This window comes from Poecile atricapillus, chromosome 2 (genome assembly GCF_030490865.1).
Source record: "Poecile atricapillus isolate bPoeAtr1 chromosome 2, bPoeAtr1.hap1, whole genome shotgun sequence".
Classification (NCBI taxonomy): Eukaryota; Metazoa; Chordata; class Aves; order Passeriformes; family Paridae; genus Poecile; species Poecile atricapillus.
Genome location: NC_081250.1, coordinates 106153590 through 106168254, shown reverse-complemented (window position 1 = coordinate 106168254; position 14665 = coordinate 106153590). Strand labels below are relative to the sequence as shown.

At 40.7% G+C, this 14665-nt stretch overlaps 1 protein-coding gene across 1 annotated transcript in view; it reads right to left on the bottom strand.

Annotated features, from left to right (window-relative positions):
- Positions 1 to 1767: 1767 nt before the first annotated feature.
- The window catches only part of COLEC12 (collectin subfamily member 12), a 92419-nt gene continuing 79521 nt past the window's right edge, over positions 1768 to 14665 (bottom strand). Inside the window, exons 4-10 of the mRNA XM_058832664.1 lie at positions 12337 to 12435; positions 8806 to 9852; positions 6919 to 7407; positions 6661 to 6797; positions 5827 to 5936; positions 3990 to 4135; positions 1768 to 2820 (exon numbers count right to left, since the gene is read on the bottom strand). Of these exons, the coding sequence (XP_058688647.1) occupies positions 2801 to 2820; positions 3990 to 4135; positions 5827 to 5936; positions 6661 to 6797; positions 6919 to 7407; positions 8806 to 9852; positions 12337 to 12435 (2048 nt within the window). The 3' untranslated portion in view covers positions 1768 to 2800. The remainder of the gene's footprint in view (positions 2821 to 3989; positions 4136 to 5826; positions 5937 to 6660; positions 6798 to 6918; positions 7408 to 8805; positions 9853 to 12336; positions 12436 to 14665) is intronic.

The window sequence follows — 14665 nt, the reverse complement described above, 5'->3', positions numbered from 1 at the left end:
CAAAAAATACCCATTTTGTACCTCATTATCCAAGAATAGCAGTTTAACATTATCTCCACAGACAGTGTGTAAATATATATATAAACACAACAGCATGTGTCTACACACAACTCCTCGGTACAGCATGACAGTGCATGGCAGAATCCAGTTCTATTCAAAACTTTATGAAAAAACCAAAAGGCTCACAAAATTCAGACTGTCTGAAGACAAGACCTGCCTCCATGATGATGACACATGGTTTCTGCAGCTGTAAATACGTAGACCTTTCAATTTTAATTAAGCAGATGCAATTTTCCTGTTGTTCCTGTCTCATATCTAATTTGTACCCACAGGACAGATTCCCAAATGTAACATTTTGTGTATTTTGAAAAAAAAAATTCTGATTAAAATTTAAAACATAGGAGGGAATGTAAGATGTAGGGAAACAGCAGTCTTTAATTGGTTGATTTTAGGAGCAATATTTGAAAATCTGAAGTACAAAAATCTTGTCTCTTTCCAACAGAGCTGGAGTATTTCAACAAACTTATCTGCATTCAGCCAAGGTAAATGGCAAGAGGCAATGGAAAAACAGCTCTCCTTACCAAGGAGCCAAAACAACTTCCTTCATTGTAGAGCATGTTGCCATGAGAAGGGTATCAAAACTGGAAACAAATACCAAGGTTTCTGCTAATGAATTAACCCACTAATTTTTTTAATTCCTGATAAGCAATGTTGCTGCCTAGACAAAGGCTCATGGGACTGCAGAGGAAACTGGCTGGGTAATGATATAATCTCTTTCTGCTTTGCAGCATATTTTATTTTCTACTTTGTTTGGGAGAGAAGTACTGGTCCAAGAAAACAGAGAGATCGATTTACAAAGCACTTTGAAGAAGTGCAAGTTTATTAGACTTTTCTGAGTACGGCATGTTTTTCTCACCAAATCTTGAAATCTGTCTTAAAAACAAACATATTTCAGTATGTACAGCTTTTTTGTTTATCTTTTCATAAAGTCTCTCACCTGGGCTGGACCTGCAGTATATGTGGCACCTACTGGGGTAGAATTCCTTAGGAGAAGGGAGAAAGAATGAAAACATTTCAAAATAGTTATTAAAAATTGGAGATTTACTTCCATGGAATTTTCTCCTGAGGAAGGATGGAGGAGAGGGAAGGGAAGGGAAGGGAAGGGAAGGGAAGGGAAGGGAAGGGAAGGGAAGGGAAGGGAAGGGAAGGGAAGGGAAGGGAAGGGAAGGGAAGGGAAGGGAAGGGAAGGGAAGGGAAGGGAAGGGAAGGGAAGGGAAGGGAAGGGAAGGGAAGGGAAGGGAAGGGAAGGGAAGGGAAGGGAAGGGAAGGGAAGGGAAGGGAAGGGAAGGGAAGGGAAGGGAAGGGAAGGGAAGGGAAGGGAAGGGAAGGGAAGGGAAGGGAGGGGAGGGGAGGGGAGGGGAGGGGAGGGGAGGGGAGGGGAGGGGAGGGGAGGGGAGGGGAGGGGAGGGGAGGGGAGGGGAGGGGAGGGGAGGGGAGGGGAGGGGAGGGGAAAGGAAGGGGGGGGAGGGGAAAGGAAGGGGGGGGGAAAGGAAGGGGGGGGAAGGGAAAAGGGGAAAGGGGAAAGGGGGAAGAGGAAAGGAGGAAGAGGAAAGGGAAAGGGGAAAGGGGAAAGGGGAAAGGGGAAAGGGGAAAGGGGAAAGGGAAAAAGGGAAAGGGAAAAAGGGAAAGGGGAAGGGAAAGGGAAAGGGAAAGGGGAAGGAGAAGGGGAAGGGAAAGGGAAAGGGGAAGGAGAAGGGGAAGGGAAAGGGAAAGGGAAAGGGAAAGGGAAAGGGAAAGGGAAAGGGAAAGGAAAAGGAAAAGGAAAAGGAAAAGGAAAAGGAAAAGGAAAAGGAAAAGGAAAAGGAAAAGGAAAAGGAAAAGGAAAAGGAAAAGGAAAAGGAAAAGGAAAAGGAAAAGGAAAAGGAAAAGGAAAGGCTTTTATCAAAATGGTCTTCCCATAGTACCCTGATGAAACACTGGCTGTGATCAGAGCTATAATGAGTATCTAGTCCTTAGTCAACTTAACTGTTACACATGCAGACTAGACTGCATACAGTAAGGAAAATCTAAAATCTGCTTTAAAAGTTATTTAACCAGAACAAATTATCTGGGAAAGTAAAAATATTTCTAACTGGAAAAATATTTCTCTATAGCTGAGCTAGGCCTGACAGCAAACCTTAATGAATTATTAGTACCTTTATTGTTTTCTTTGGCCCCTGTGCACTATATTTGTAAAAAAAGTCAGTAAAAAAGAGAACAATTGTAAAAAGCAAATATTTTGTACAAAAATACAAAGTTTTAAAAGCTCTTAAAAGTATATTCCATATTATTGATAAGAGTTGGACTATATATATATATTTATATAAAATCTATATATTTGTGTATCTGTATAATTTTCCTACATTTGGGATTGTAGCAAATGAAGCAACTGTTTACACAGTTGCTTTATATGTTTTTCTATATGGGTGACCAACAGTCTTACTCAGATTGATAGAATGTCTTTTCTCAGAAGACACAAGCTGCTTATGGATGTGGTTACTGGTTGGGAAGAAAATCTAAAACAGAATTAGTCCAACAGTATTTCCTGATGCTGAGGGTTGAAAGGCCTTAAATAATTACAGGATGCTGGAGAAGAGTTACTGCTGAATTCCTTGATGCTTTTAAATCAGTTTCAGTGCTTGCTTTTTTCTGTTTTCATATTTTTTTTCAATTTTGGGAGTCAGTGTTGCTCCTTCCCAGGATTTTCTTCTTCTTTATATAAATTTCCTTAATATGAAGGTATCTGTAAAGTCACAGCCTATTACACTCCAAGAATTTGCCCTACAGTATGAGAGGAAAAAAAAAAAAGAGAAAAACAAATCCTGTAAAAAGTCTGTGAAGATTAAACAAATTTCCAAAAAGAAATTACAGAAATCAAGGTACGTAAAAAATTTGAGCAGACTCATATTCAGATCCTGCAACTCCTGGAGGATAAATATTTGTAAACTTTTCAATTTGTAAAGCCTTGAAGTTTTCTTAAAATAACAAATGTATGTAGGAAAACCAGGGTAAATCATACTGTTACTTATACATGGTCCTTCACTCTGAACATCCAAACAGAATTATACACACAAAGCTTGCTCAGCACTTAGTTTTGTCTTAGAGGACTGTGGATGGGATGTAATTTTGGCTCTAGCTGACATTTATGTCTGCCTTGACTGAAATTAACCGACAAGTTTCCAACTGGAGGAGCCAGGCACCCTTGGCAAAGCAATGTTTAAACAGGTTGTATGGAGGAGATAAGATTTCAGGCAGAGCCCCACCATGAACACAAACACCGGCTTTGACCACATTCTGTGGCGATGGGGCTGGGCTCTAAGCAGCCATGGGAACCACCTGCCCTCTGCTCCTGCAGAAATGCCTGTGTCAACAGGAAGAGATGCCCTGTGGCAAACACCTGGCTGACTGCTGGGCCACACTGGCAGTTTATGAGTCCTTCACTCCAGCTGCAACAGATGAGATGTTTATGGCCTATAGACCCAGCTTCTCAATCCCATGGGACATATCCTGGCAATGATGGGAATTTTAAGATCTCCTTAGCTGTCACCAAGTACCTCCTATTGCATAAACTTTCAAAACAAAGTCTTTTTGGTTTTTGAAGGCTGGTTCCTGACCCACCCTAAGGCCACTTTTCCCTGTTGTGTGGCCACTGACCCTATGAAGACAGCTTCCAGTGTGGGCAGGATGCCCAAATCATGCTCAAAATTTTAGGCATGTGTAAAGCCTACAGGAAATGGTCAAGATGCTGAGCGTGCCATGGCTACAGCCAGCTGCGAGGCTGCTTTTTCCAAGTGAAATAAATCCAGCATTTGCATCTGCATTGGAGTAGAAGTGCTCCACATGTGATTCAACAAGGCACTGCTGTAATACTTAGCCAAGATCTCACCTCTAGCTGCAGGACATTTACTATGGGCAAGATGAAATAATCAAACCAAGGGGGCCTTGCTTACCTTTGTCCATGTCCTTTTCACAAATGAAATTGTTAACATCTTCACAGTAGAAGTCATTCCAGAGCCCAGCATAGATCAACCCGGCGCAATCTTCCCCTGGCCCGTGCCCGTGACTCCAGTTATCAGGCTGCCCAGTTTTCCAGTTTCTTTCCACAAAAAAGCGAGAGATATGATTGCACAACACAGCACACATGGCAGGTTTTCACCACAAGAAATTAACAAAAACATCATGAGATCTGTTCTGAACGGGAAATACACATTGAAACAAACAATACATGACTCTTGCTGCAAATGGAAAACAGATGTATTACAGAGAAGGGAATCTATTTGGCCTCAGGCTGCCAAAACTCAGAGACCTAAATTTAGACCAATGAACTTTATTTTAGTTTCTGAGTGTAATGCACACACAGTGGGAGTGCTCCATGCTCCATGTGCATTGCTTCAAGCATGCAAAACCTGCACACCACACTCCCACTGGCAGATGGGACTGAGAAGAGCCCATGGGCTCAGAGGTACTGCCAAAATGGCAACAACCTGCCCTTGCTCACTGCAAAGGCACTCAGCCCTCTGACTGCAACAAAGGTGGGCATCTTGGGAGGAACAGCAAAGATCCATATGTTTTAGGTACACGTGCTCAGATGGGAAGGGAATTCTATTGACTTTTAAGAAATGCACGTAGTGTATTTGCACACATCTTTTGAGATCATTAGCTTTGATGGTGAAATTGAGCATAGCAACATTCTCTCACAGCAAACTCTCACAGCGTTTCCTCACCCTGTCTTTGTTTAGCAAGTGAGAAACGCTTCCAAACTCAGGACTTAAAAGCTTCATTTTCCTGAAGAAACAGGTTGTTGAAAGGAGCTTGTGATTACTGGCTGACGCAGTCCATGCTCAGCTAAAACACATGCCTGACATAGAGCATCCAACCAGGCACCTGGGAGGAGACACAGCTTTCCAGAAGTAATGAAATACTCCAAAAATTTGTAACCAACAGCTCTGAGGTTACGACAGAGCACCTAAAACCGTGGTGTAGTGGAAATCTACTAAAAGCAGCACCTTAAGTAGGATCAGTCACAGTGCTGCCATAAAGAGGAAGAAAGATGAAAATGGGAAAGGAGAAAAAGGGGAAAATATTATGGCTCATTTGAAATGAATCTGACTTTTTCCATGTTTTTCATCTAAATGAACACCAATGAGATCACAGCTAATCATTTCGTAACATCTAACTGACTGTGCAGCCTGTTTTTCTGAAGCACAGCATGTTCAGATCTATAAACTTTTTAGTCTACTCCTCAGTATTAAAAATTTGGGTGGTTGCAATCTGTTCCATTTAGGACAAATTAGGTGTAGCCCTAGGATTCCTGGAAAGCTGCCAATTCAGTTCTCAGCTGGCCAAAGTATAGACGCCCTCATTTCATGCATTTTCCTTATGTTGAATGCTTTCCACTTGGATTTGGGCTTTATCTAAAGACTGGTCATTTTTTATCAGAATGAGTACTCTATTTATAGCCTGTTGTAATGCAAATAAGGAAAATTCAAACCAAAACATTGAAACTGTGCTTTCCATCTCGACTTCGTAATAAAAGTCAGAAGCAAAAGTTTTGGCAAGAAACACTGCGCTGCATAGTTATGTGATTCTTTCATTCAACATTCAGTTCTCTTCCTGGCAAGGAAAGGAATCCTTGTGCATGGAGAAGGAAGAGAGAAAGAACCCCAGCACCCTCAGTAACAAATTAAATTATTGGCATCTACAACCATTTGGATCCATTAGATAATTTCTAGATGCTGCTTTTAAAAGTGTCAGCAAGAGTGATAGTATTGCTTTTTATTTACGTACGTGTAAACTGGTAAGGATCCATCCAACCATCTCCATTCATTTTCCTTCTCTGAATCTGTTAGTCCAATCCAGAAGCTGCCTTTCCCAAAAATCTGCCTTTTTATCCATTGCTGTGAAAGAAAGATCTTAGTCCATAACAAGGACAACAGTCTTTGGAGCCAATAAACTACACTGGTTTCATAAGTCTCTTGTTATCAGAATAGGGAGGGCCAGAGAAATTTTTCTAAGCTGAAGATATGTTTCAGGAGTTGGCCTTGAGGACCCCTTGCCCAGACTAGAACACCTTTCAGTGGTTGCAATGAGGTAGAGAGAGCTAGGCATGAAAATTAGGTTGACATAAACTCACAGCTAATATGTTATAGATACAAATTGAAAAACCCCAGAGTAAGGAATTGTATCCTGACATCCCCACTGCCATGTTGAATAGTATTAAAAGTGTGGTTAGATTAAAGATACTTTTGGGTCACACTAGTCCTAGGCTGCATGTATTAAATCAGATAAATTAAGATTAAATTATATTCACTGCTGGAAAAGTTACTTTGATAGTACTCAAGGCATAATGGATTGCATCTTTAAAGGTTCAAAACTCCTACAATTCTCAGCAGCTTTTATGACTGCTCTGTCCCCACCACCTTCAGGGTCATCATCAGTTCTGCACAGGGAGGAGCTACTGATCAGGCCGAGGGTGGACAAAATTTGAATTATTCAATCAGTGTGTTTACATCTACTATATGAATTTATGGTGCTTTCAGCTTCCCACTATTGTGTGGTTTCTACATGAAGTTAAACAACTTCAAACTCCATCCTTGAAAAACAGCAAGAGGAGGCAATTACCTGCTCCTCTTTGTTGTCGATGATAACCAAGCGTGATGCTTTCTCTTCACAGAATAACTTCGCTTCTGCAAAAATTTCTCTTTCAATTGAAAAGTAGTAGCACTTTTCCGTATAGTTCTTCCAGTGAGGAGAACAACCTATGACATGAATTTTTTCACGTTAAGCCTGTTACTGGTAACTTAATGGAGCAGTAATAGGGCCAGTAATAAATGGAGGAACCCATGCCCATCTACAGCATGCAGTGTGTTGATGGCTTACCATTAGCCTCGGGTACGGGTGTAGGTTCACTCCGTAGTGCCATTGGCGTCTCTGGACCTGGTGGCCCTGGTGGGCCAGGTGGGCCCTTTGGACCAGGCAGCCCAGGGACTCCAGGTAGTCCAGTTAGTCCTCGTGGTCCTGGTAACCCTGGGCTTCCCACAGTTCCTTGCAGGCCTTGAAATCCTGGTGGGCCTTGAGGCCCTGGTGGACCATCCTTGCCCGGTGGCCCTGGTGGCCCTGGGTCTCCATTTGGTCCAGGCAGACCTGTCTTGCCAGGAGAACCTCTCTGACCTTTGGAGCCAGGCGATCCTCTTGAACCTTTCCCTCCTTTTTCTCCTGGTGGTCCGGCTGGCCCAGGTGGGCCCTTCTCACCTGCAGGTCCTGGTGGTCCAGGCTCTCCTTTCTCTCCTTTTTGTCCTTTTAGGCCAGCGGGGCCAAGAGGACCTTGAGGGCCTCTGTCACCTTTAGGTCCCCTTGGACCAGGAGGGCCTGAAACAATGTAAGCATGCAAAGTGGGGATATGCACAGAAAACAAAACAAAAAGCCCATGTGGGGTGGGCTTGCTCAATACCCGTCAGACCATTGCCACTGGATATTTAACAACACAGAAACTGGGCAAAGAGTTGCTTTCATCAGTGCTTGTAAATAGTGCAGCTGCTTTACAGGTCCTATATACTGTTCCTTCCTTGAACGCCACAAAATACAGGATACAGAAAATACTCTGACACCCACAGTCATGTGAACTGGATAGTGACACCGTGCCCCAGGTGACCAGCCAAGATGCCTGTCCCTGCAAAACTCTGTGCTCTAGTCTATACTAGTTTATGCACTAGTCCTGTGTGTTGGTGGTCCCGTTCCTTCACTCTGCCAAGCTCCCTTCTCCTTCTAGTCTCATCTCTCTGCTCTTAAACCCAGGACTTTTTTCTCCTGATCCTGTTTGTTGGTCTGTCAATAGTGGGGTGTCAAAAAGAGACAAAATGATGGATAGCTAGAAAAAGGCTAGCAATGGGAAAGACCAGCTCTAATAAGATAGGGAACAATAACCCATGACAGGAAACGGCAATACTGTGACAGCAATAAACAGCAAAACAATTTGGGATTCTGTTCATGGATGAGCAAATCCCTTGTCAATACCTCCCCACCCCCCAGTACCAATCTACATAATTCAAACTCCTCCAGAGATAGATTTCCAAGCTGGAATCATTTAGGCCTGGTTGAAATGAGAACGGTTAAGGTTACTGACATATAATCTTGGCTCTATTGCAGCCTTAGTTTATTTGAAGCAATGGATTTATATTTGTGATTAGAGTTTTAGACTGGTTCACATGTGATTGGAAATATGAGTGTTCTTTTCATTTGGGATAATATTTGGCTGGGAGAAACCTCCTAAACCTGATGCTATTTATTTCTGGAGAAAATAAAATATCCCAGGATTAAAAACTAAGCAAAGTAGGATGTTTTCTGGCAGGCTAACAACTGGCTTAAAGTGAAATAGCAACTTGTTTTTCAGTAAGGGTGGAGCTTTCTGGGAATAGTCCAACATATATTTTTAAGCCATTTCCTCCTTACTGGGGATTGGTTTCTTGAGGTTCCACACCTTCACTCACTTATTTTAGAAACTAAATCAAAAGCAGATCCAGTCAGTCAGTCAGACAGAATAAAATTTTGCTAAGTCAGAACCTTCTTTCACAACATCCTCATTTTAGCTATGTAAAAAAGGCATAGAAAAATTAGTACAGAAAATTCAAGCTACATGTACATTTCCAGACTTTAGGATTAGATAATGGAAAACACCAGGATTCTGTACCATCATGCACTAACTTCCACAGAACTAAAGAAGTAATGCAAGCAGGAATTCAGCACACAATCATTAAGGAAGCTGCATACCTTGTAGGATAGTGAAGTTCTTGATGAGCTGGCCATGTTTGGAATCCACCAGCTTCATTTCTTCCATGATTACTGACAAATTGGCAACTTCAACATCTAACCTTGACCTCATCAAATCCTGTTGCACTTTGAGAGATGCAGAGTCTATGCGAATATTGGCTAGCGTGCTGTTCATAAAAACCAGCTCATCTGAGTGTTTACTTAAGGTGTCTGTACAAGTCGTCCTGACCTCATTGAGATCGCTCGTCAGTGTCCGTAGGTGATGAGCAGTGTAGCTGATGTTGTTGATGATATTGACTACATCTGTTTCAAAGACCTGGAACCTTTCTTCTAGATGGCTGAATCTGGCAGCAGTTCTGTTTTCATCTCCTTTATGCTGTTCCTGGAGATCCTTTAGACTTTGTTCGTTGGCTTGAGCAATTGTGGTGATGTTCTCCATCTGCCCACTGAAGGAGCTGAGCTGATTGTTCATGTCTTCAAGTGTATCATTATTGGCTTTTGCCATTGCTGAGTTGTTGGCAGCCAAAGCCTGTAAATTGTGTACTTTCTCCTTAAGCCAGTCAGTGTCCTTCCGGGCCTGAAGGACAACCTGCTGCAGATTTTGAAAGTCATTCCTGATTCTTACAATAGCCGAGCTTGTATCTTCCACTGACTTCTGTAAGACACTGATAAGATTTCTTTGCTGTATTTGAGTCAGGTTTAAGTTGTTCAGGCTCATTATGACCACATTATGAGAATGCTCTTGGCTTTGCAGGTTTGTTTGTATATTACTTGTGTCTTGTTGAAGATCGTTGATATAGCCAGTATATGCCTGAAGAGTCTTATTGACACTGATGATCATGAAAGAGTTACTATCTAAGGCACTTTTCATTTGGTTCTGTCTATCATCTAGTACATTTCCAGACTCTTGCAGCTTCTCCAGTGTGTCTTTGTTTCTGGTAGTTTTCTCTGCAATGTCATGAAGTTGCTGACGAAGAGCCAGAATGTCAGATCTGAAGCTGGACAGTTCAGTGTTAGTATTCAAGGCTTTTTGTCCAGCTTGGTCATCTGTTGTAGATGAAAAAAAATAAAATGGAAAGGCTTTAGGGTTTTTATAAACACAGTCTAAAACAGCAAACTGTATTTTAAGAACATTCAGGCTGTCAAACTGTTCGGTAGAACTTTTATGCTATCTTTTCCAGCGAAAAGAAACCACTAAGCAAAGTTCTGTCTCTAGACAGAGAAAAAAAGCAGAGGAATTGATGGAGACCTTGTGTCTTGTTGAGGAGAACAAAATGGTGATTCTGTCATCACAAATAGGAAAAACTATGGTTAGGAACTGATGAGTATATACAGTCAAGAATGCTGTGTTCTGAATGAAAACCAAACGGGAAACAGAATTCAAAATATTAAACAGGTGTGTACAACAGCAAGTGTAGGTTTTGAAGTTACAACTGGATTTTGCTGAAAGCTCAGAAGTTTATTTTATCTGTTCATGTTTTCTTCTTCCTTTTCATTACAAGTGAAATACCTTCATTGTGATTTAGTACATACAGTTCAAATTTTTAAAATCTTTAGTTTAGTTTTAAGTAAGTTCTCATACTTACTTTAAAGCAATCTGGGTTAGAGACAAAAGCTTTGCCACCAGGCTATTTCAGATATGTCAGGATAAGATATATTTCTGGTTTTCTCTCTAACACATTACTATTGCTTTTAATGACATTTATTTTGCCTTTATTGTTTCCTCATGTTCTGAGTTTGAGGAAGGCAAAACCTCAAATCTTTGAGGAACATCTCTGCTTGTGCTTACATTGCCCTATGGAATACTTTTGGAAGCTTGTTCAAGTATGATAAAGCATTTGAGATTGCACAGCCTAACATCCAGGACATAGAAACCAAGGAAATAAGCAGTCAACACTTGCCTTCAGGGAAGACTCCCTTGCTTGACCTCAATCACTTCACTATTCTGCTCACAGTCCATATATTTTTGTCCTCATCTAAGTGTAGCTATATTTATGAATTAGACAGTCTGAAGTCCATAATTTCAGATGATGCCAAGAGAGAGCAGTATGGTTTTCATAAATTACAGTGAATACAGCTGTGTATGGTGCTTTTGTCTGGTGTGATTGAATGAGTCATGATGGCAAATGTCAAATGATGGCTTGTGAGACTACAGCCTGAAGTGTTTATGGAGTCTTTTGCGGATGGACATTTTCCTGAGCACAGTTCCTCTCCCTGCCACTTCTCTCACTCCCAGATCTTCTCAGTTCTGACTCTGTGTTTACTTCTTGGCTATAGCTCAAATTATACTGTGTTCCTCACACAGCTCTGACAACTGCCAGGTCCACATACAGCTAATCCCTGAAGGCCTGTCTTCCATTCACCACATGCTTTTATCTTCCTGGCTCTACAGCACTCCTCTTACTTTTATGTCCCCTACTTAAACTGCTCAAGAACTTTCCTAACTTCCTCCAAGGCAAGTCCACTCAAATGGGAACTGATGATCCTGAGCATCTCACTGGGCACCCATCCAGCAGCGTGTAAAAATATACGGGCATGAAAAAAGCAGAAGTGCTCCAAGTTGTGAAAATTTATTCAGCATAATATAATAACCCAAATAGAATCCAAAAGGCTGCACGAGCTTTAAAGTACAGCATTTACTTCTGTAGATATGTCATTAAAAGAACATGTCACTGGATTACCCCACATCTTTGAACTAAATGCAGTGTGTAAATACTTTAGAAGCCAGCTCCTTTTTGAGGGAAAAAAGTTGTAAAAATTTATAATCAAGCTGACAGCAAGGAAGTTTTCCTAGAAATACATGACTCAATATGTGGTTTACAAAACTAGACAAAATTTATTTCAAGAATCACATGCATGTATGTGCATATTAATACTTCTATACTAAAACCTATATGTCTATGTATAGGAAGAAAAGTAAAAAGGTACACTTAGAGAGTAGAATCTTTATCCATGATTTTTTTTTTTACATCTTCCTGAAAATTGAAAACTTTGATAGCACTTGGGATAGACCCAAACAGATAACAATCTTATGTCCTGTATTTCCTTAGATGATCAAGAAATAATTTATGGAAGTAATACACTTGCCTCAGACATAAGAATTTTGAATAGCTGCTTATTTGTGTACCTCGTAAAATGGCCTTCAGTTTTGAATCTTAATTGCTAAAACAGCATCAAGATAACTGGGTGACAGATGTTCATTTTATGTAGAATCTTTTGTGCTGTAGAACAGCTTCTACTAATGTTTTATATCTCTACCTCAGAGAAGATTCTCTCCTGAGGACATGTAAGTGTCTATTTAAGTATAAATGCTTTCAGAGTGACTTCAGTGGGAAGTATTCTTAGAAAGTTCTTCTAAGTAGAGCTGATCTGAACTATTTTAAAGTATTTTCCCATGTACTTGAGGAACTGGAATGGAAGTACTGTGTCTTGTCATAGGGAGAGATTTTTCAGACAAATTTCCTGCCTCAATCTGCCAGGAGAACACCCCAGGTCCATAATACAAAAGGACTTTGCTTGTGTATAGATTACCTAATTTCTTCAGATCACTCTCCACTTCTGTAAGCTTTTCTGTGTATCTTCTGTGGGATGTTTCCAGGCCACCTGTCACATTGTCCATTTTTTCTACAACTAGGGGAGAGAGAACAGTATGTTATGGAAAGAAGAAAAGGGAAATTATGAAAAAAGACTAATAGACAATAAAGCAAACAAAACCCCATCCCACTACCAGCAAACAGTAAAAAAATAAAACACCTTAAAATTGCCTTGCTTGCCATTACACTCTGCTGTTGCTCTGTGAAATGTTGGAAGCATGAGATCCTATGTGCTGGTGGACCCAGAATTCTTCTACTTCTTCAGTCTGCCAGCAGTCCCTAAACATTTTTTTTTTGCCCGTGAGCAATCTCTCTCCTGAATGAGGAAATCCCTCTTTGTGGGTTTTCCTCGCAAACAAAGCCCTTTTCTTTTAACAGTATTTCCATGCTTCAAGGACAGTGCTGTGTGGCAAAGGAGAACTGATTGTGTGAAAGAAGACTCCCTTTAATTTTGCTATGAGCCATTTCTCCTTAAAAAAGAAATTTTTTTTCTTGTGCCTTTCCATCATTAAAAGTTGCCACCTGGATAGCAAATTTAGGACTGAGACAGTAAGTACTAAATATTTCAGGGGGTTTAAACATATTTATAATGGTACAGATCACTCAAAACAGTCTTGAAATGATTCTGCCTCATTAAGATTGAAAGGATGGTCATTCAGGAAGTGCAGATTTATGAGTGATGTGCCTTTTGTTTTGTAATGCCTGAGTACTTTTCTTGTCATTGAGACATTCAATTATTTGATGAGATTAATATGGAAATGGAAAAAGCAGAGCAACACATAAACAGCCTGAATTGTCTTCCAGTGGCAAAAATGTGAAACGCTTGCAAGGTTAGAGGTAGCCTACAGCTTTCACATAAAACTTTGTCTAATAGCCTTTTGCATTCAAGCCACAACCAGGGATAGAAATTGTTTCTCATCATGAGATTATTTAGATTATTTTGCTGCACTGGAAGCAGAATGGGTCTGTAACAATCCTGGGAGGGGCTACACAAGTTATTATGCCAGCTCCTTCTTTCAAACAAGAAATAAAATGTTTCCCATGTTTTGAGGTTCTGTAAACCTGTGTGGAGTAGGGGTACCTCTAATTCTTTCTGTTTGTGGAACGGTCTGCAGCTAGGAAAGAGTTTCATAAAAAATGTTGCTATGTAAAGATTTGGGTTTTCACAAGAAGTGAAATTTAGGGATGTTTTGCTGCTCATGAGTGACTACATGAATCCCAGACCTTTAAAGTGTAGTCTATCAGGTGCTCCTTCTTTATTAACTTTTGCATTTGTTTTTCTGATTCTGGGTATCACAGTTACACAGGAGGCTTTTACCTCCTTGCATCCCCAAAACCAACATGAGAAAAACAGACCAAGACTATCTGATGCAACAGCACTGAGGAGTTACAACAGAGAAAATGTTTCAGGGTCTTCAGAGAGACCATACACCCTTTGGTGAATTGTCTGCCTGCTCCTTTCTAGGCTGCTAACAAGCCAGTAAAAAAAAGACTCTACTGTGTGTGCAGTCAGTCAGAGTGTGGCTTTCTGTATTTGAGATGATGACAGATTGCTTGCTAAACACCAGACCCAGGCTACAATAATGGCTTTGCTTTTTCAGAGGGACAGTTGCTCAATAACTTCTGCTTTAGAAAGCATTTTTCTCCCCATTATAAGACTAATTTTTCACTGGTTCTTTTGCCCATTAAAGTTGCCAAAATGCTGCATGCCATTTTTCCTAAATGAAGACAGAGTTGATTCTCTGTTTGTCCTGCCCTGCTGTCTTCCAGGCTGGAGCCCAGAAGAGCAAAGGTCCTTCAGCTACTTCTGACACTCCACTGGTATATGTATAAACCTATGCATCACATGCAGTGACAGTGAAAACTTGGCTTTTCCTTCCGGCTCTAGGCAGCTCCTTATTCAGTCTATGGTGTTCTCCTTTGTCTACAGATAGTCACTGCCAGGGCATGGCTCACTCTGGGCACTTAGAAGGACCTTGTGAAATCATCTGTATTTAAAAAGCAGGCCTAATTCAAGTGTTTCTGCTGAACCAGTGCCTTGACTAGCACTGTCACATCACCTATGGCTCTTGTTAATTCAGATTTAGTGTAATATTTAACTGTTTTCCCCAGTTAGACAACACACTTGGAGTTGGAAAGTTAATATATATTATCAGTAATTAAAAATGTAATTTCTTCATTTTGCTGTCCAAATGAATGCAGTTTGTACTTCAGATCTGAAGTTTGTAAAACTAAACAATCATATAACAAGTATGTTTTCATGGTTG